Below are 22,507 nucleotides of genomic sequence, written 5' to 3'. Positions count from 1 at the left end.
TGTTTTCTTTAGCCGTTTCATCACAATCTTCGGAAACCTTATATTTCATCGCCTCAAGTCAGTTCCTGGGTGATCAAAGACCTTCATACAATCATGACTTGAAATTCTCCCTGCGACTTGGAGAAGTACGAGGTTATCCATCAGCTACTGACATTATCTTGGAAGGTCCACGATCCTCGGTGTCAATTAATATCTACGCACAGAACAATCCGGAACCTACTAACCAGGTACGTTGAACATTTCTTTGCTAAGCAGTTAAACTGTGTTTGACTAAATGCAAATGCGCACTTCTGTCTTGATACATTACAGCATCTGCGAATGTCTTCGAGTATTTATCAAAATTTTATTCCACTGCTATTGGTTTTTTGTGCTTTTAAGGAAGATCATTTAGTTTTTTTTTTTATAATATTATTTGAGACATCCATTGTCTAAAGAGTTATTGTTTATTTTTAGCAATGCTTTGGAGTATTTTGTTTACCGCATAAATTAGTTTAGATATAACTTTTTTCCCATCTAAAGTATTCATTGAGGTGTTTAAAAAGAATAATTACCGAAGCTTAAGGAGATTCTTCTACATTCCCTCATGTTATGTAATTGTTTAATGGTTGCAGGCTCAAGAATACACCTTCAGGCTTCATGAGGATCCTCGCTACGGCTGGTCTCCGACCCTTTCAAACTTTGAATTTATGTCTCTTCTCCAAAACCTGACTGCTATCAAGATCAGGGGTACCTATAACAAGCCTGGAGAAGGTTATCTCATGAACTTCAAGCTGGAAACTGCTAAGATTGGACGAGAGAAAGGTTCCGCTCCAGCCAATTGGGTGGAAAAGTGTTCCTGTCCGAAAGCTTACGTTGGGGACTACTGTGAAGAGTGTGCGCCTGGATTCAAGCATGAACCTGCTAATGGTGGACCGTACTCCACTTGTATACCTTGTGACTGTAATGGACATGCTCATATTTGTGACACTGCTACCGGTGAGTACTAAGATGGTATTAAAGTAGCACTTATATAAAATCACTAGTCTATGTACAATACTTATAAATCACTAGCTCCTGCGGCCTCGCCCGCGTTCCCGTAGGTTAAAGGATCCTATTACCCAAGTCAGCTCATACTGTATCTGTGTTACTCACGTTACTGTATAATAGTTATGTAATAAATCGTTACGTCCCACGATATTAGGGTAGATGACAATTTTAGCGAATGATGTCATTCTTGATTTTTTTTTTCAGGTTTCTGTATCTGTAAACACAACACAACGGGCAGTAACTGCGAGCTTTGTGCCAAGGGTTTCTATGGTAATGCTATCGCCGGTACTCCTGACGACTGCAAGCCCTGCCCGTGTCCTAAGGACAGTGGATGTATCCAGCTCATGGATGGAAGCATTGTATGTACCGACTGTCCCGAGGGATATGCTGGTAAGAATTTAAGCAGCAATATATTATTAGGTGTAAAGTCATTAAGCATATTTGTGCCAAGTGAAGTGATCTAAAGTTAATATCACAAAGATACTTCGTGAAAGTGTATAGAACCACAATTTTATCCAATATCAATAAAATATCCTTTGAAGGTTTCTGTAATAGACTGCATGGTATATTAGGCTGGTACTGGTGGTGGTTTGGCAACCAGCTGCCGTGGAAATTGTTGCGGTCTCGATTCCCACACGGAACAACTCTTTGTGTGATTCACAAATTTTTGAACTTGCTTGTTTGTAAATGCATCCACGATTTAGGAGAAAATCCTAGTGTGTGGCAATGACTTTTATAAAGATGTATTCTGAAAACCTTTTACCATAACTATTAAAACGGCACAAGAATTCTTTGATTTCCCCTCATGAGAACATAAAGCAAATGCAGGATTTTGCGACAGGATCAATATTGATATTAATAAAGAATGTTATGATAGTAACAACATATTGTAAAATCGCTATAAATTAATGTAATGTATTAAGAAATTGAACCACGCTTACCACATGTAGTTTTGTGTATGTAGACAAAGACATCAACAAGCATCAAGTGAGCAGCTTTCACTGACTAAAATCTTATTCCAGGACCGAAATGCGAAGTCTGTGCTGATGGTTACTTCGGAGACCCCACTGGCCAGTTTGGACCCCCGAAACAGTGTGAGCTGTGCCAGTGTAACGGCAACGTAGACCCCAATGCTGTCGGCAACTGCAATAGGACAACGGGAGCCTGTCTCAAATGTATCTACAACACTGACGGAGAACACTGTGACAAATGTTTGAGTGGTGAGTGGAATGGACAAATGATGTCTTTTTCAGTGTAGTTAGTACCTATACTAAACTTTTTTGTAGATAACTATGTGTAACTTATAATAATAATTATGAGTAAGTAATATTATATAATCATAATTATGTGTAAATAAAAGTAAGTAAAACTATGTGTAATAACAGTAACTAATAGTTACACATAGTTCTCTACAAAAATATATCATACAGGGGTAAGTTTCAAACCCCAAGATCCCTTTTATTTGCATAATGTTCTTTGTACTAATATACTTCGGCGTAATGATTTTGGCATAATAATACTTCGACATCAGGTTTTAAGGCCTACATTGTATGTTGGCATAATCATCTTAAAGATTAATTTGTTTTGGTATAAATTTGATTCACATAACGTTAATAGGCCTAATGACTATTAGTATAATAATATTTAGGCAACAAAAGTTAGTGACAGAACCGAATTGTTGCAAAACCGACTCCACGTAGTCTGGTTTGTCCTATTCCTAGAGTGTAATTTAAAATCGACTCCACGTAGTCTTGTTTGTCCTATTCCTAGAGTGTAATATAAAATCGACTCCACGTAGTCTTGTTTGTCCTATTCCTAGAGTGTAATATAAAATCGACTCCACGTAGTCTTGTTTGTCCTATTCCTAGAGTGTAATTTAAAACCGACTCCACGTAGTCTGGTTTGTCCTATTCCTAGAGTGTAATTTAAAATCGCGTAGGAGCGTAGGGACGAGGCGGCCGCGGGCTGAGGAGCAGGTGGCTGCGATGATTAGCGTGTAGTCGCCGGAGGCCCGCAGCGCCGCAGTGAATCAATAAAACAATTTACTAAACAAGTCGTTTAACATTCAAGGTTTCTTCGGCGACGCTCTGGATCCTAAGAAGAAGGGTGACTGCAAACCCTGTCAGTGCCACGACGCCGGTACAGTGGAGAGTGCGGAGGGCCCCCCCCAGTGTGACGGCCTCACTGGATTGTGCACTTGCCACCCACACGTTATTGGAAGGAACTGCGATAAGTGTGAGGTGAGTTTCAGTAGTTGCTTATATATTTCGTTTACTAATATCAACTTCAGGTGAGACTGAAGGACTTGCCATTAGAGCTGAATTGCCACTAGAATGGTATGCAAACGAGCACTTGGTGAAGCTAATTAGTGAAGCTAAGTGCTAACAGACTATTATTTATTTGTTGACATTTCAAAACTACCTATTTATAGTTGAATTAAAATAACTGACTTACACTAATGATTAACTTTAAAACATTAATTTGACTTTGCTACTAGGATTGTTAAATGATGCCATTATAAAAGGGACCAACTGGTTGGTCACAGCTAGTTGTAGACAATATAAGTAAACATGGACACACACGATTTGACGCCATCTTACTAATCATACTTATATATATTATATATGTGAAAGTTTGCTTCGATGTTTGTCCGCCACGTGACGTCTCAATCACGCTGTAACTACTGAACCAATTTTGATCAAATTTGGCATACATACAGGGTATGAGTTGAGTTGGGCGATAGGATACTTTATATCCCACGGGAACGCAGGCGAAGGCGCTGTCAGAAGCTGGTTTTGAAATATTTTTGTTTTGGACGATAGAACTTTTTCGTAAGTTTTGTTATTACGAAGTCTTAAACATAATTTCTCTCTAAACAGGACGGCTACTACAATATCAACTCGGGCACCGGCTGCGAGCCCTGCGAGTGTAACCTTGAGGGGTCATTCAACAACACCTGTGACCCTAACGACGGACAATGTTACTGCAAACCAGGCATTGATGGGTAAGTACTTAGAATTAAAGACAAAATATTTTGTAATTAAAAATGAAAAGATATACACTTTTGTAAGAAGGGATTAAGGTAAAATAATTATTATCTTTCATTATCCTATAAAAAGTGTGGTCGCAAGTGCGACTGCCGGAGAACGGGTCTCGGGTTCGATTCCCGGGTCGGGCAAAGTATTACTGGGCTTTTTTCGGATTTTCGAAAATTTCTCAGTGGTAGTACGGACTCTGGAATTGTGTCCAGTATATGGCAAAAGGCTCACCCCCTATTACATGGGACTTATAACACAAATGGTGAAAAGTACATTGTATAGCGGCATTACGTGTCGTAATGAGCACTTCTGCCTACCCTTTCGGGGATAAAAGGCGTGACGTTGCTAAAAAAAAAAAGTTTACACTCCCTTATTAATATGTTGTTTGCAGCAAACACTGCGACCGTTGTCGTGCGTACCACTACGGGTTCTCAGCTGAGGGTTGCAGAGACTGCGACTGTGACGAGTGGGGCTCCACCAACTACCAGTGCGACATGTCCGGGCAGTGCTCCTGTCAGGAGAATGTCGAAGGACGCCGCTGTGACAGGTAAGAGGAGGTATACAGCTAGGTTTATGAGTATAAAGGAAGGAGTACTCGTTGGTCTTGCGTCGGACGTAACGGTTAGTAGGAAGCTAAAAATAACGAGTGTCTGAGTGCCTCTTGACACCCAACCGAATCTGTTAAAGGCCACCGATATTGCTGTTAAAATGTTAACAAATATAAACTTTTTTTGAAGGGGGAAAATCATCCAATGACTTCTCTCGCCTTGGGCGAGGCGAGAGGGAGTGTCAGACTCCTACTGACTAAAAACCACCCCGTTCCTTCTCCTGATTTTCGAACCGGAGCCCCGGTAACCCGCTAGGTATTCCGCAGCTAAAAGAACGCGATGTGTGTGCTGGGATCGAACCGGTGTCTCATCACTTTATCCGCAAGCGATAACCATTGCGCCATACGTGCAACTAACGAATATAGACTTAGCAGTGCTATAAGGACCTGCACGGAACATCATTTTATCTTATCGATTGCTAGCAATAAGGCTAAACATAATTATCGCTACTTCATTATATTAAATAGAGAACCGGCAGCAGCTGCATTCTCCACCATCTACTAAGCTCGGAAATTATGACAAAGCTCTCGGGTCCATTGTCCAGCAGTACCCCATATTGGGCTGTTGATGTTTAGGTTTTAATTACAATTGCCAATAATTCCAGGTGTATGGAAAACAAGAAGCGTCGCGCTGACGGACAGGGCTGCGAGGACTGTCCTCCTTGCTACAACCTCGTGCTGGATGCTGTGAACCAACACAGGAAGGAGTTGAAAGAGCTTGATGATGTGAGTAACCCACATTAATAACGTAGAGTTGAAAAGTTATCCGTCGTTTGTAGAGATATTATTTTAAATACACACACACGCACAACGTCTCGCCTTTTATCCCCGAAGGGGATGTCTAGGTACGCATTTTTTGGGAGGGGGGTCCAACCTATGATACACACACACGCACAACGTCACGCCTTTTATCCCCGAAGAGGTAGGCAGAGGTGCACATTACGACACGTGTTGCCGCTATACAATGTACACCCACTTTTCACCATTTGTGCTATAAGTCCCATGTAATAGGGGGTGAGTCTATTGCCGTATACTGGGCACAATTTCAGACTCCGTGCTACTACCGTGATTTTTATTTCGAAAATCTGAAAAAAGCCCAGTAATACTTTGCCTGACCCGGGAACAGAACCCGAGACCCCTTGTTCGGCAATCGCACTTGCGACCACTCGACCAACGAGGCAGTCGCATTATTTTAAATCTTTCTTAAAAATAGCTATATTGTAGATCTATTTATCCTTTAGTTTATTTAACAATATTTGTGAACTATGTCGTACTACAGAATACTACAGAAGCACCACTCCGCGAAACACCTAGTTGAAATAGCGACTGTTTTTACTAAGCAACAAAGTCCAATTTAGCTCAATACCTATCGAGCTGTTGGCCTATATAGTGCCGCCCTCTTCTTACACGTAACTCTGTCACTGTCTGGCGCGGTGTGACGTAATAAAAAGCGCTAGGGTTGTCTACTTGTGACGTGCCGCTACCGCGCCGCGTTTACGTTAATTTGTTCGCTTTATTTATTCCGCGATTACCTTATTTATAGCGTATACAGCGGATAAACTAACCCTAAACTAGTTATTATTGGGAATACTAGTTTTATTTTATGGTTTTGTTTTACTTTTGGAATACTTTATGAAACAAAATATTTTTTACAGATTCTAGCAAAGATATCCAAGTCGCCAACAGTAGTTGAGAACGCTGACTTCGACAATGAGCTGCGGCAAGTGAGGGGCGACATCGAGCGGTTGGTGCAGGATGCTCAGGCTGAGTTGGGCAATGGGCCCGGAGCCAGCCTCACTGACAACCTCGCCGAACTGGCTGATAGACTCGCTGACGTCAGGTAATTGGTAGTTTCCTAGGTCAAAAATAAATTATTTTGACATCTCAATACAATAAAATATCCCACAATAATAGTACAGTAGAACTCCAATTATCCGAATTAATGGGGACCGGGACCCATTCGGATAATCAAATATTCGGATAATCGTCATAAGTTGCGATCTCCTACAAAATTCATAGAAAAGTAACGTTTTTGCCATTTCGATAAAAGTATTGAATTTGACTTGTAGGAAAATACCGTATTGATTGGCTACAAGGTTGGCGAAGTGGCTGGGCAACCGGCTGTTTCGCAACGTGGCACGGTTTCGACTCTCTCTTTGTATGTTCCGAGTCTGAGTGCCATGTGTATATGTAAAATTGTATATTTGTTTACGCACCTACGACACAGAAGAAAATCCTAGAATGAGACAAGGTTTTTTTAAAAAAGAAAATAAAATAATTAGAAATCGTAGAGAAATTCGTTTTTCTGACATATGCACCATGTGATTTTAACACTAAACTAAATTAAATTTTGAACTTTAACTTTGTACTTTGTTAGAGTAAAAAGCTGTGAGGAAACTGTAAATCCAGTAAATCCATTAAATGCAGTATGTGACTAATGTATCTAAAATATAAGTCACAGATCACCTATACTAATACCTCCTATTTTTATAAAACTGTTTTGAGAACAACTGTTTCACAACTTCGGTGAAGTTGACTGAGTTCTGTAAGACATCTTAACATGAACAACAGACAAACCTGGATATCATTGGGCAAGGACGTTCAGTAAAGGATGTCTTGTTAATATCTTTATACAGTGAAACTTGGTTAAGTGGGACCTGGATAAGTGAGAAACCTCCACAAATGGAACTCATACTGAAGTCCCTACCCATTGGCACTGAATTACCTCTATTAGTGGGACAAACAACCCTCTTTATCTGGGATTCGTTCTTTCGATTTATCATCTTAGTTACCTCTATAACTGAGACATCAAGTGAATTTTAATGCATAAACCTCAGTAACTGAGACAATATCGTTTTGTTTGTTGATTTACTTATTCTTATTCATTTATAATGTGCACATAACACATTGTTTTATTTAAGAATCACACCTCTTTATGTAAAATAACCCGTATGTTCACTTCCATTAATGGAACCCTCTGTAAATGAGACAAATGTTTATTTATACCTGGTTATCTGAGACACTGGGTTAGTGGAATACCTCTATAAGTGATACCAATTTGAAGGTCCCTTGATGTCTCACTTAACGAGGTTTCACTGTATATATATTTTTCTGTAAGTGTGTATGTCACTGAACTTCTCTTAAACGACTGGACCGATTTTGATGAAATTTTTGTGAGTGTTCAAGGGGATCTGAGAATGGTTTAGATTCACAATTCACAATGTTTTTTAATTTATTAGTAGTTGTTGATTTTGGAATGTTTTACATTGGATCCGACAAATTTTCAAATTAAAAACGTGTAGACAGGACAACGTCTGTTGGGTCCGCTAGTTTTATATAAAAAAAAATGATACTTTTTTTGTTTGATGATGATCATACATTTTTTCAATGTTTTCTCAGGAATATGCTGTTCAAAATTGAAGACGAGAGCTATGATGGGAACGAAGCGGTGGAGAAGAGCAAGGGTAACGTGTCCAAAGCAGAAGACACCATCGAGGCTGCACAGAAGGAAATCAATGTAAATATTTGTTTGACAACATATTACACATTTTCTTTCTATTTTCAGAAATCTTTATTAGTCTCAGCAAAACGTCTTATATAAAAAATCGTCTTATAATCACCATCTGACACAAACACCGGTTACTAGGTAAACTTTTTCACGTTCCAAATATAAATTAGATACTCTAAAACGTTCCCATACCTGTGTAGGTAGTGGAGGATGACTTGCGGGTTATCGAAGTGGATAAGCAGTAAAAGTCCCACACGGTAAAACTAATACTCAGTTTATTGTCTTACACCGAAGTCATAAGCGTTCGACACAATACCAGTACAGTTCTTAGAAGGAGTGAAGATTTATACAGGCGAGAACAAATAGATGAAGCGATAGTTGCGGAAAGCACAGAATTATATTAAAGCGCGGCGAGGTTATACAAGGCAAAGCTAGCTAGTAGTCTAGGCAGAGGCGTCAAGCAGACTGAGTCGTCGTCCGGCGCGGCGCGCGGGTTGCTCATGCCCCGGTGCGCATCACGCGGGCCGCGCGTGGTCCGGTGCACCCGTGCTGTCTCGTTCGCACCCCGCGCGCTCCGGCGCGACCGCGCGGTCTCGCTCGCACCACAGCACGCGGGGTGCGCGTGCACTGGCGCTGTGGCGCTCGCCGATAACTATTAACTAAGAAAAGTTTGTCCGTGTCTGCTTGTATGTAAATATTTAATTTAACAATTTTATTGTAAAAAGTTTTGATTTTATACAATGTTAATATTTTTGTTTGTAAGTACATATTGTTTATATTTGAGTTACATTTTATTTCTTCTACTATTTTATACAATTTCGAATAACTTTAATAATGTAAACTATAACAAACATAAAATATGTAGTGGGTCACTACACCTGCATTTATTTATTTATTTAAAATCACATTAAAGTATCATTGCAGGATTCACCTTAATACGACAGCTAAGACCTTAAACTAATAGATAGAATAGAATCAGGCGTTACTTTGCGGAAATCCATGCTACACTAACAATACAGTAAGATCTTTAGTTTTAATTCCGCTCATACATGTATTGTTTAACATGCGGCGTGCAGCACCGCCCTCCCGCCCGCAATTAAATGCTCATGCGGCAGAGGTGCAACATAAAACACACACATAACAATATACCACTATACCACTGCTACTGTGCGGTGCTGCATGTTAAACAATACATGTACTGTATTGTTAGTGTACCTTAAACTAATTATAATAATTGCACCTATATACTAACAATATCAAAAAATACATTATTTACTAACCTAAAGGTACTTAAAATAATATATTATTTACCTTATAACATAACACATATAGTAATACCTTTGCGAATTCACCAAAACAACATGTAAATACATCAATCTGAGTTTGAAGGCAATTATTGATGGTACGGATAGCTCTGATAAGAGGTGCCTTAGCGAGTAGGTTTGTTCTCGCTGGGGGACCAATAGCAGCACTTGTAACGCCTCTGTTGTTTCAAGTGTCCGTCGACGTCCGATACGTCTGATCGATTACCGGTGTGTTCCATAAAAAATAGTATTATAAATGCTAGTCTGTCTAGCATGATCGCTAGTCGTCTGATTGCAGTTACATCAATCACTGCAGCGCCATATATGTTTGGTACTACAATCACGGCTGAAGGGATTGCGGGCGAAGCTGTTGGCAGAAGCTAGTTAACTACCTAATTTATAATTACTGACACTTATTATCTTATATATCTAGAGCGCCTTGGAGTACATGGATGGCGAGGGAGCTGCAGCATTATCGAAGGCTCGCAACAGATCAGACCAATTCGGAAAGCAATCAGTCGACATGTCAGCTCTTGCCAAAGAATCCAGACTGCTGGCAGAAAAGTTGGAGAATGAAGCGAAGAACATTCGAGAAATAGCTGACAAGGCGTTCAACACTTCGATTGCAGCCAACAAGATCGCTAAGGATGGAATCACAAAGCAAGCTAACATTAGGTAAGACTGTGAATAAAATACTATTTTCTTATGAAGGTTACTGTTACACACTGTCGGTATCTAGTGCCTGACTAATCACTGCTGAAATTTGGGATTTTTTAAGTGTGGGAGAGCCATGTTTCGGCTCGATCAAAGTGATATCACGGCCTCACAGAAAACTGTCGTGAAACAATATTTGCGTTGCGTTTCGTTGTGTTAATGAGGTTACCGGTGGCCTAACCTTACCTCCCTCGCCAATCTCACAAACTCCTGAATGGGGATTCAGGGGTTTGTGAACTACCTACCTGACAATTCCTAAAAAAACACAAAAAATATATTTTACATGAGAAGAGAATATTCACAACCCCGTCAATATGTAGGTATAACTATATATAAAACTAACAATATTATTAAATTACACGAAGAAAATCGACCAAAAACCGTTAAAAAATCCGAATAATCACTGTAAATACTGTCTATTTCAGCAACGAAGTACAAATCCTCACGAATGAGCTGAATGCAGCGTCAGGAAAATTGAACAGTATGACAGAATTAGCTGACCAAGCACTCAAGAGAGCCAAGGACGTGTACGATGAAGCTCTAGGATTGTACGCCGAGGTGAACACGACACTGCTGCCCGATATCAAACTCAGTAAACTGAAGGAGACAGCCAGGGAAATGAACAAAACGGTAAGTAGTAACATTATTTATTCATGTTCCGAATAATAAGCTTATTACATAATATGTGTAGGTATAGTAGGTGTGTAATTTTGCCACATAACTAACCTAGAAAACTAAAACCATGATATTTTTTTCTTATTTTGCACACCAAAATAATACTTCTTATACTTTTCCCCCATAATTTTAGATCGATGAGAAATCGGCTGAGCTAGAACGTTTGGTAGCCGACAACGAGAACACGTTGGAGCAGCTAGATAATGCCATAAAACAGGGCCGCGGTCTCTTAGACCAGGGCCATGATAGGCAGGACGAGCTGAACGACCTCCTGGCGAAACTCGACGAGCTGCAGGAACAGGCCAGGCACGACGTGGAACTGACCAACCAGACGCTGAAGGACGCCAATGAAATCTACAAGACTTTGAAAGGTATTGTTGACAAAGCTACATTTTAAACTAAGGAGCAATTGGAAACATTTAGAGACCGACTGAGTTTGATTTACGTTTAAAATAATCGAAGCGAGAGCGCGTTCGGTCTCTGATTATTGGTTAGTTTATTCGAGCCCGCCAATCAGAACGACTAACGCACTCTCGTTTCGATAACTGTACTAAGGCTGCTAGTGATGCCACTCACTTCAATCTGCATGTTTCAGGACTATACGATACTGGACATACAATCGCGAAAGCCACCACTGCATCACCACATAACTTCATAAGTATTCTTTATCTTGCAGAATTCAGTGACCAAGTGACAGAATCACGTCAGTTAGCTGAGCAAGCAGCTCTGGACGTGCCTGCAGTGCAAGCGAAGATAGCTGCGGCAGATGACAGCATCAATAGCATCACGGAACAACTATACACGGCCAGTGACAAGGCGAAGGAAGCACGAGACTTGGCACAGAAGGCGCAGAAGGAGTATGCTGATAAGGCATCAGATGTATGTGTTACAAAATTATTAAAGTACAGGGATTCAAAGAGAGTTTTAACATTATAGGCAGGTAGATATATATGTCGGAGATAGGAAAGTAAAGTAATAGTCTTCGATATGGAACTATTGTTTAATTCTGTACAGTGCACTGTTACTTTACTTAAGCTACAGATGGGGCTGGCATTTGCTCTGGGAAGAAATGCCGAAACAAACTCAGAGGTCTCAGTCACTCTCAAAGTGCAAACATGTTTACAAAGTGCATGAAAGATAATCCACAGTTACAATATCAAACTAACAGGTTACAGACTAGGTATACAGTTGAAACACACGACGGTTCAATATTCGACCGCACTGGTCGGCTGCTGCACGAGAAGTGATCGACACGCCGCTCAGCCGATGAATCCTTGACTCCGTCGAGCGCCGAGGGTGGACGCTAGTGTTTCAATTCTACCCTCGATCCCGACATATAGATGACATAGATATGATATAATTTAATAATAACTATCGTGAGACTTACTAAATTAACTGAAAAACACGAGAGTAAACACTCATGTAAATTAATGGAGAAAAGCTCTACTAGTTTCGAGTCACAGAGAGACTCTTCATTATGAGCAGCGTCCTTTGCGACTTTAGATTATATTATAGCATTATTATTTTTGTCAGTCTATGGGGCTACCTAATAAATCTTTCTTCCTTTTCAGGCAGCGTTTGAAGTCAGAAAGAAATCCTCAGCATCTAGATCTGAGGCCTCGAAACTCAGATTTGAAGCTGAGAAATTATCCAGTAAGTTGAAATTTAATCTTATTTTCCATTCCATCACAAAATAGACTGAGCATTAGCTCAGTTGGAGCCTTACAGTAACTGGGTAAACAGCTGTTCTGTGCGTTGTATCTCAGAAATTCCTTTAGAAGAAATATTCATAACGTGATGTCACTAGGGAAAATTGCTTACAACTACTTTTCCCTAGTGTCGGCCCGCTAGTGAATGCGTAATTCACTGTTGGGCTATGAGGCTCCTTCACAAAGGAAAGAGTGGTCAGACGCATGTATCATAAGGCACTTAATTATCTTTTTAGTTGCTAAACGGTCTCAGTATCACAGCATCGCACAAAGATTTAACTAGTAGAGAATACTTTGCGTTCATATAGTGAGTCAGTTTTACAAATCAAGTGCAGGTTTCCGTGAAATAACGAATAATTTCTTTGACCAGCTCGAGTACAAGAAACAGCGACTCAGATCGGCAACTTGGAGAAAGAGGCAGCCGAGAATATGCAGCTAACAAGAGACGCTAAAATGAAGGTAAGAGATTGGTTCAATCAATTGACTAAACGCCCGTTTTAACACATTCATATTATTATAAGTACTCGATAAACTTATGTGACAGATAGTTCATACAAATTACGTTCTTAATTAAAATTGATCTGGGATTATCTAGACTTTATGAAACAGGCCCTATATCTATTTATTCGGTTAAAAAACCAATTTTGTTGTTTCAAACATATCTTGCAATCCTCTTTGATTGATAGCGGCAGCAAAGTACCCAAATGTTGCTTCATGCCTAATTGTTGTTGTCTTGATTTGGATTGGCTCAAATCATGGCAGTCGCTGTAATTTATTTTGCTAATTAATTTCTTTTGCCTTTCTATTGTTGAGCTTCCAACTGCTGTGCACAGTGTCGAGGTTACGATTCCTACACGGAGGTTTATGATATGTAGTTGTATGTTTTAAATGAACTCATATTCACATCACAGGACCACCCACCCATTGGAATGTGGTGAAAGTAATAAAACAACATGTATGAGTAATAATATAATATGAGTAAATATAGCTATAATGAATTTGACTTTAGGTTGGCCAAGCAAACACTGATGCTAGGGAGGCGGAGAAACAAGTAAAGAAAGGCCTCGAGGACTTGAAGGTCATCATGGATGAGCTGCAGAACTTGCCCACGTTGGATGATCAGGCACTAGACCGGCTGCGTAAGTACAACTTATCATGTTTACAACTATTTTACTCCCCACCAGGGCAACCAGATAAAACTCGGTAACATCTTTGTTATTTAACAAATCGGTGAACATTACTTACGAGGTACTTTAATCAGAAAGATCATTTTACGAGAGTCGTAGTCGAGGGAGCGTGTAGCGAGTTAGTCCCGTATAATAAATCCAGTTTTTATTTTTACAGAGGAGAGCTTAGACAAGGCAGAGAGCGACCTCAAAGCGGTTGATTTAGATGGCAAGATTAAGAGCCTCACTGAAGCCAAGAACAACCATCAAAGGTACGTAATTATCAGCCATGAAAACCTACTTTAGAACTAAGGTTTCATTTTCGGGGTCACACCATTTGTTGACTCGTTGAGAAACGAATGGCCATCAAAAGATTTACTTGTGTTAATGATTTTACGGAAACTTTTATATGATTATGACTTTAGTAAAAAAATATATTTCACTGGTAAAGTCAGTGTAACAAACAAATATTATAAAATAATGTTGAAACATTCCTCATTTAACCTAATTGTTAATTCTGAATAATATCTAATGGAACAGGTGGATGAAACAATACGAGGATGAGCACAGCCATCTTCGGCTGGAGGTAGACAATATCAAGGAGATTCTAAACCAGCTGCCAGACGGCTGCTTCAAGAGGATCGTCTTGGAACCCACTGAAGGCCCCAGCAGAGCTGCCAGCTTCAGATAAACGTGTGACACGACAGAACAAGCCAGACACATGTAGACAAAACGAGGACATAGGTTTGGTATCTATATCTAGTAAAAAATCGAAAATATACTAACGAATTGAATGGGTCTATTTTTCGGCCCTGAGCTCCATCTATAAGCCCCTACGTTCACTCTGTCGTACTGTAAGCGTATTGTAATTGCAATACGCTCGTGTGACGAGAGAACCACGTACAATCTATTATACTTAAGAAAGTTTGTATGGATGTATCCTAAGAAGTGAATAATAATAATAATATGTTCCATACGATAGCTCAATGTCGTTGCAATACGCTTACGAAACGACACCCTAAAGATTCATTTGCGAAGTGCCTGTATTTTCATTACACAACAACGTGTATTTATTTCATAATATAAGTATTTTAATCGATTTTTACTCAGGAGATTTCCCTTTATGCACTTAGACACACACCAATCTAAAGAAATGACGCTGTATAATAATAAAGTCCAATTTTAGTAAAAAGACAAATAATAAAACAGTTAGGTAGATGACTAATTTTTATTTCAATGTCCTTCTGGTAGATTATTATAAAACATTAGACATGTATTTTTTATTTCTTGCGGAGTTCGAGTATACGTTATACTTTCTTCGATATGTTGATTTGAAATATCGTATGATGTCACTTCTAGGTTCATTTCATACGTAGTAACGGAGACGCAGTTAGCTCCTACTCGTTACATTTGATTCACTTTTTGTACCTAAGTATTGTTTTCTTATAGGACAAAATAAAAAAATACGTGTCTAATATTTATTAATTATCTAACTGATGGACTGAATAGATTTTTACTTTCAATAATTTGAAAGATGCAGTAATCATACAAACAGATACTTTACCTTTATTACATATTTATTGTCTCCGTATAGTGCCTTATTAGTAACTTTAGTAATAAATTAAAATACCTGTAATATAATATTAAGGATTCCTAACGACATTGCCTAATAAGCTTAACATTTCCGATTTCCTCACTGCCTGATTTGAATTATTTTTAAGAGAAAGTTACTATATATACTTATTGATTCGTATTTCTGAAATGTTTAGATGAAATCGTGTTTTATTTTTTATACTTCCAGACTGCATTTACTAAAGTTGCATTTTCGTACTTAGATCTATATTATAAAATAGTATGAAATGTGTAATACCTACATCGGCAAATTTAGAGAACCATGAATATATGGACTTAATATTGTCCAAAGAGAAACACGTGTCGAAATCATCCACAACAAATGACAAAGATACGATCTTTTTTGTGTTTCTTTAATTTTGCCGGTGTATGTAGTTTATGAGGCTCCTCTATAATTAAAAGTTGTGCCATAATTAATATTTTTGGTACCTTTGTAAATAATAAACTAAACATAAGTAATACTTTTTGCCTAAGTCTTTTCAGATTTGGTTTTTTTTATATAAAATTCCTTTTAAAGTTCGCCAAAGAATTGACGATATGTGTGTTATTTAGATATGTTTACTATAATTTTATATGTTTCTTTACTGGAGGATAATTTTGTGAGTAATATAATTTGTATTGTAGCATCTATGGTATTTATTTGTAATAAAACTTGGACAAAATATATCTTCTTTGTTTTAATTGTTTTTGTTCTTTATCTATCACTGCCCCTGACCAATATTGATACTACATACGGATAAACAGGCAGGGGGTGACTAACAAACTCATTTACTGGGCCTCCGAAAACGGCCGCAAGCATGTAACGACAAGGGGGCAACATACGTAGAGCTGCTTGAGGAAGGAGAGGCATCTCACGACTATCGGAGCAATCCCGGAAGTACGGTCTAACCCCTACCAGCATCTTACTGGGATACATCCTTCCCCCAAGTGGAGTTGAAGGCAACTCCACTCTTGCGATCTCCACTCAAACCAGCCGATTAAGGCAAGAATTAAGTAGGAGAGGCTACCCCGGATAGTCACGGGTACTAACCGGAGTTGAAGAATAGGGCCTCTAAGGGAGTCAGGTCAGTGGGGTCGCCACAAGCTGTAATTATTTGTGCCTTAAGGCTTAAGTCATTCTGTCTCCTGCATTAAATTCACCGAGGGAAGTGGAAACTATTGTTTTCTTTTTCTTCTCCTCTAATAACATCTTCTGATTTATTTCGTTGCGGGATCCAAGACAGTCATTCATTTCCCTGGGACGCGCTGGACTTCAGTGTTCCGGTGTTTTCATGTTTGTATCTACTGTAGATCCTGGCTTACAGGAGTTGCAGCGGTATGGGAGGTTGTGGCGGGCTAAAAAAAAGCTGTAATTATTTTTATTATTGAGCATTTGGCTATGAGTAACAGTTGACCAAAGAAAGGACCAGAAATTGAATGATAGCTTCTCGATTCGAGAAGCGAGAATCTCGAAATTAATATAATAATATTTTGTCAAAGCTAGTTTTAACTACGTTCACTTTGTTGGTGTTTTTATATCACAGATGTTGACATGAATGATCAGTTCTGTTTATAAGTTTATTTTACGGGGACTCTTGATTTTCAGGAAGTATCTTATCCTACTATTCTTCTACGTCAGCATAACGTGAATGCTAATGCAAAATATTACAATCCTTTGTTGTTCATACAAAAACAGCAATATAAGTAATTGTATGATTTCAAACTTAATTTAAAAAAATAAGAAATTTATAGTAAGGATGCTGAAGTAAGGGTGGTGGCTTGTCGTTCTACGTGGAGGACTAAGGGGGATGATAATGATGAAGAAAGTTATCTACTTATAACCAATTAACTTTTTGACAATCTAGATATGAATTATTCTTAACAAAATTAAAGTATTATAAATAAATGTGTCTAATATATCTACCTACATAATATGTTTAGGTATGTCTTATTTTGAAAACAAAAATCAGAGCGGGATCACCAAAAAGACATATACATGATAAAAGCTTAAGCATCGTACTCATCCAGGGTTGGCACCACGCGGGAAATCAGGTTCTTATCGCGCCGAGAGTAGATAGTGCGCGCGGCCCTAAACGGATCGCGTATGTGTGACGTACGAAGGGTGTGAGAGTGTGTGCGTGGTATTAGGGTGGCCAAACTTTAGGTGCGGTTTTGTAAGGCAGATATTTTATCGAATTTAAAAATATACGCAACGTCAGGCCTTTTATCCATTTAGGCAAAGATGCACATTAAGGCACGTAATACCGCTATACAATGTACACCCACTTTTCACCCTTTGCGTTATAAGTCCCATGTAACAGCCGGTGATCCTATTGCCATATAGTAGGCACTTTTTTCGCAAAAACCCAATAATAGGTACACCATATAATACGGAATCGAACCCGAAACCGCACTAGCGACCACTCGACCAACGAGGCAGTCATTTAAAAATATATTTTTCTTAAAATGTAATATAACCCCCGCTTTTTGCAAGAAGTTGTGATTACTACGCAGGCGATCATAATTTCTAAATTCTTCTTGTTGTATCTTCTTTTGGATTATAACTTACCACTATACTTATCCAAATCCATGGAAAGCATTAAGTCCCAGGTATATGAAACGCTGTATCGTAAAAGTGGATAAAGGGGCTGCAACGTTGACAGAGACAGAAAGGCAACCGCAATCTGCTAAGAGTGGACATTATGGCAAACGTATTTATAAAAAAGAGTCCTAATAACGTAGGTATAAACTACCTGCTGTCATGGGCTACTGATATGAAGCAAGGCTTTTACTAATCATCCAGTACCTATAAACTCTCAGTCTTTTAGTAAGCTACGCGACGTCGTCGCGCTACCCAAGTACCCATGATAAAGAGTCCCTCTGTGACTCGAAACTAGTAGAGTTTTTTTCCATTAATTTACAAGAGTACCTACTCCATTAAAGCGTGATTATTTATGATTTGATTTAGCATGTCTTACGATAGTTATTATAAAACACAAGTAAACTGGGGTCTACTCTAATTCAACGAAAAACGAAGTTTCGTCCGAAACTTCGCAAATTTCGTACTACAATTCCATTTATTGCGAACCTTTGTGAATAAAAATGAACGAATGAAATGAAGATAAATAAATAGGTTTTGATTTGAAATTAAAAATAAAACGTTATTTTAAGTTAGTAATATTATTAATCATTAGTAATTCATTAAAACCTACGGCTAAAAACTAAACGAAACTTCGGATTCGAGAACCGGAGTAGGCCTGTTCTCACTCACTACAAATTAGACGTAATATTTTAAAATCTTAAACATTTATAATAAGATAGGTACCTATAAGTAAATGTGAGATTTCCAAACGTATGTCTGTCACAAATCAGATGGCCCCTACTCGGCGAGTATGCAAACGCCAGCTCCCATGAGCAGCACAATTTATGTGGGGCATTCCCTTGAATTTTCTTTTGTTTTTTTTTTTCAAAAGTAAAGCTACTCCTTGGCTTTGTAACCTCTAGGGTGCCAGTTATGTAGAAATGATGGAAAGAATACACGCTTTCGTATGGTAGAAAAGAACCGTAAGTAGGTACCTACTTAGGTACGTTTCTTTATAATATGAAAATAAAAAAACCCTAAAACAAGAAAGTCATCGTACCTAGGTATGTGCCCTCACTAAGTCTTCATATTTAGAATGGCTCCTGACTGCTTCAATCGGGTACGAAGACTTAAATTGGGTACCTTTTTTATTTTGTTTTAGTTTTAGTATTGAATGAGTTTATACAATAACCTATAATAATATGACACACACACATGATACATAAATACATCCGGATTACGCTGATCAATATTCGATTTTGGCGCCAAAAAACCGCTATTTTGTTATTTTAATTTATATTTGGATATATCTTGTGTCACCTTCACAGTAAATACAAATCAAACGATCTCTATCAAGCTGAAATCTATCGAATCGTTCAGGCAATAATCGAATTAAGCGCCAAAAATCCACCATTTTGATTTTTTATTATTTTAATATATCCAGTGTCACTCTCACAGTAAATACGAATCTAACGACACCTCTCAAGCCAAAATCCATCAAGCCGTTTAGCCTGTAGAGCGTGCCAAACAATTATACAAACCTCCCTCCTTCTGGCGCAGTCGGGCAATTACTTAAAATATTACTTAGTAACGATTTTCTTCCGAAAACAATATCTAAGGACTTATGACTTATTAGTTAAGTGATGATGAACCGTGTCTGTGTACGGCAGTACTTAAGTTTTTTTATGAAACAAGCCGGTAATTGGGCAGACGTATCACCTGATGGTAAGCAATCGCCGTTGCCCATGGACACTTGAAACACCAGAGGCGTTACAAGTGCGTTGCCGGCTTTTTGGGAGTTAGGAATTTAAGGGTTGTTGTTCGGGAATCGGGGATGGGGAAGATTGGGAAGGGGGAATTGGGCCTCCGGTAAAAAGGATAAGTTATTAAATGACATACGAGTTTAATTCGGGTAAATTATCTATTTACGTAACACTAATTCTCAGCTATGTTAATGCTATGACATGTTGTAAACCTATTTCCATACACATACAGAATTCAGGATTCTTAAAACAGAAATAATTCTTCCCTAACTCCTCCTTCTTTGCTGAAGCACCCATTGTCGTGCTTGTTCCTACTCGATCAACAGCAGTTAACCTGTACATTTCATACATTTGTGAACAGTAAGGCAGCTCGAAATAGTCCCTTACCTGCGGTCAACCGGTAACGTGACTCATTATGCCCCATTTTCTTATTAATATCTTACAAACTGACCTGGAGCATTTTGAACCCAGCCTGTCAATTGAACCATATAAAATGTATGTGAAAATGTTCCTATTAGTCTAATTTTACCTCAATTGGAAGCGAAAGACAGAACTTGAGAAAATTAGAGCAATTTTATACACCATTTTGTCTGCTTTGTACGTCTACCCACATGACAGTAACTATGCAATTTCCATCAAATAACGAGATAATGGCAATGTACATCAAAGTAGTTCCGAATATAACTCAGTGCTACGAATAACTGCAGCGCGGCTGAGTTAGTTTAAAAAAATATGGCCGCCAACAGCCGTTGTCACCGCAAGTCATGAGGAAACAAGTCGGGAACAAAACAAATTTCCAACAATGAAATTAGCGAATATCTCACTGTCTGGGGGCGGCGAGTTACCGAAACACCGTAACTAAACTAAAACTAAATAAGTGGCCGAAAAATGTTGTGACAACCAACCGATTTTAACTGACCCCCAAATACAAGAACAATGATTCTCCGTACCCCTCTCCGTAGCGTAGGAAACAAAGAGGGCTCGGAAGTCCAACTTACGCTGGTCGTTACAAGTGGAAAAACAAGGTGGTTAATCCGAAAACTTTCCTTAATTACGTTCGTACGAAACTAATTCCCAGAACGAATTAAGTGCGAGCTGAATTTGGGTGAAATCCTGGATCAGATTATGAATGTAGGTCCCGGGCGTGGCGGCAGAACGAGCCACCTACTTTTTGCTTTAGAAACTGCACAGAGGGGAGCGTTTGGTAAAACTATGACCAAGGAAAAAGCAGTGGAACGGGAAAAGAAACAGATAGTGGATATTTTTGTGAGCACAGTTTGTGAGCAACTGTAGGTAAATTGTAAATGTGAGGCAAATTGTTTTATAACCATCTCTATACAATACTACTATCGAGCAATTGCTTATTATATCTTTTGGGAATAACGATCCTACCATCTTGTAGGTAACCGAGAACTCCAGGGAAATGTCACTGTTTCTTATTTCTTATCTTCTTTGGCAATTTGGAGAGAACACGCTCACAGGCCCACCTCTTTCTTGCTTAACATTGGTCGATACACCAGCCAGAAGACCAGAATCCATCATACATATAAGTACATAATTCATAGTAAATTGTTAGACAGTTAAAAGTCAGTTTAATCACAATTGTGAAACTTGATGAACTTGTAAATATTTGATATAGGTGAGTTCAATCGAATGAAAATTAAAAAAAAAATAATCTTTTCAAACTCGATTGGCAATAAAAAATGGCAAAAATTAATTGCAAAAAGATGTCGATTAAAAAAACAGCCCGGAGTAATGAAACGGCGCGTAAATTTTCCAATTATGGCGCGCACAAACTTCGGGAGCGGTTATTCGGGCTGTTTCGAAAAAAAAATTAATTAGTCCTTCGCGCCCAGTCCCTCCGACTTTTAAGTAACTTAATATCGTAAAAAGAAATTAGAATTTTTTCTTCAGTGACTTAAGAAATAAAAATTCGTTGTCCCCATGTGGACTTATTTTCACTCGCGTCTAATTGGACTTTACAGACGCGGGGAACTTTTTAATCTGTGGTTGTAACTTTTTTTTTTAATAAGCAGAGGTAACAATTTTTTTATTGGTGGGGCACGCGATCGCCCGAGGTAATGTTTGCGCCCCATCCCCTATTAAAAACTATTTTGTTTATTTTGTACTTGTTAGCGAAATTAAAAAACGTGCATTATGATATAAAAAAATACATTTAATACGTGTACATAAAAATAAAATCACACTATAACTAAATGAATTATTTTCTAAGTACATAAGGTACTTAAAAATTGAATAACAATAAATTACAACACATTCGTGCAATATTATAGCCTAAACTAATTTGATATAAACTCAGTCCATTAAACCGTAGCACAGATAGGTTGCCTAAACATACAATTGAAAAAAAAACAAGCCATTCTTGACCATAATACTCGATGTCGTTTTGTCTCACAATTGATTGGCTAAGCGGATTCCAAAGTTTACAGCAGTTGGTGATACAGTACAATACAACATTGCTCTTCAAAAAATGACTTCCATTTTTCATGTGAAATGTTGGTAAAATAGTAAAAGTACCAAAGGGTTGAAGGAAGATTTTTCTAATGTGTTAAGTTAGTTATCACTTCATATTAAATCTGTTGGGCTGTCCAAGGTACAGAAATCGTTCATGGAGTTAGGTGTTAAATGGTTATGACAAAATACCAATAAATTAATATACTAGATCTTAATGAAAGGAAATTTATAAAACTTATATTAAACGTAGATTATGTAAACAAGCATACTACAAACTAACAGATTATCTGGAAGATAAGAATGCTTGGCAGCATGTTTGTCCGGTTCCAC

At 38.4% G+C, this 22,507-nt stretch overlaps 1 protein-coding gene across 1 annotated transcript in view; it reads left to right on the top strand.

The window, feature by feature from the left end:
- The window catches only part of LOC118261874 (laminin subunit gamma-1), a 32,869-nt gene extending 16,824 nt beyond the window's left edge, over positions 1-16,045 (top strand). The window contains exons 11-29 of the mRNA XM_035572893.2: positions 13-227; positions 612-975; positions 1,231-1,416; positions 2,049-2,246; positions 3,097-3,266; positions 3,906-4,030; positions 4,456-4,611; positions 5,277-5,397; positions 6,327-6,511; positions 8,071-8,188; positions 9,917-10,158; positions 10,623-10,827; positions 11,006-11,243; positions 11,549-11,751; positions 12,444-12,525; positions 12,952-13,040; positions 13,591-13,720; positions 13,926-14,019; positions 14,288-16,045. Of these exons, the coding sequence (XP_035428786.1) occupies positions 13-227; positions 612-975; positions 1,231-1,416; positions 2,049-2,246; positions 3,097-3,266; positions 3,906-4,030; positions 4,456-4,611; positions 5,277-5,397; positions 6,327-6,511; positions 8,071-8,188; positions 9,917-10,158; positions 10,623-10,827; positions 11,006-11,243; positions 11,549-11,751; positions 12,444-12,525; positions 12,952-13,040; positions 13,591-13,720; positions 13,926-14,019; positions 14,288-14,438 (3,272 nt within the window). The 3' untranslated portion in view covers positions 14,439-16,045. The remainder of the gene's footprint in view (positions 1-12; positions 228-611; positions 976-1,230; positions 1,417-2,048; positions 2,247-3,096; positions 3,267-3,905; positions 4,031-4,455; positions 4,612-5,276; positions 5,398-6,326; positions 6,512-8,070; positions 8,189-9,916; positions 10,159-10,622; positions 10,828-11,005; positions 11,244-11,548; positions 11,752-12,443; positions 12,526-12,951; positions 13,041-13,590; positions 13,721-13,925; positions 14,020-14,287) is intronic.
- Positions 16,046-22,507: the final 6,462 nt, after the last annotated feature.

Source organism: Spodoptera frugiperda, chromosome 25 (genome assembly GCF_023101765.2).
Source record: "Spodoptera frugiperda isolate SF20-4 chromosome 25, AGI-APGP_CSIRO_Sfru_2.0, whole genome shotgun sequence".
Lineage (NCBI taxonomy): Eukaryota > Metazoa > Arthropoda > Insecta > Lepidoptera > Noctuidae > Spodoptera > Spodoptera frugiperda.
The sequence above is the reverse complement of the archived record's forward strand: the minus strand, read 5'-3'. Positions and strand labels throughout refer to the sequence as shown.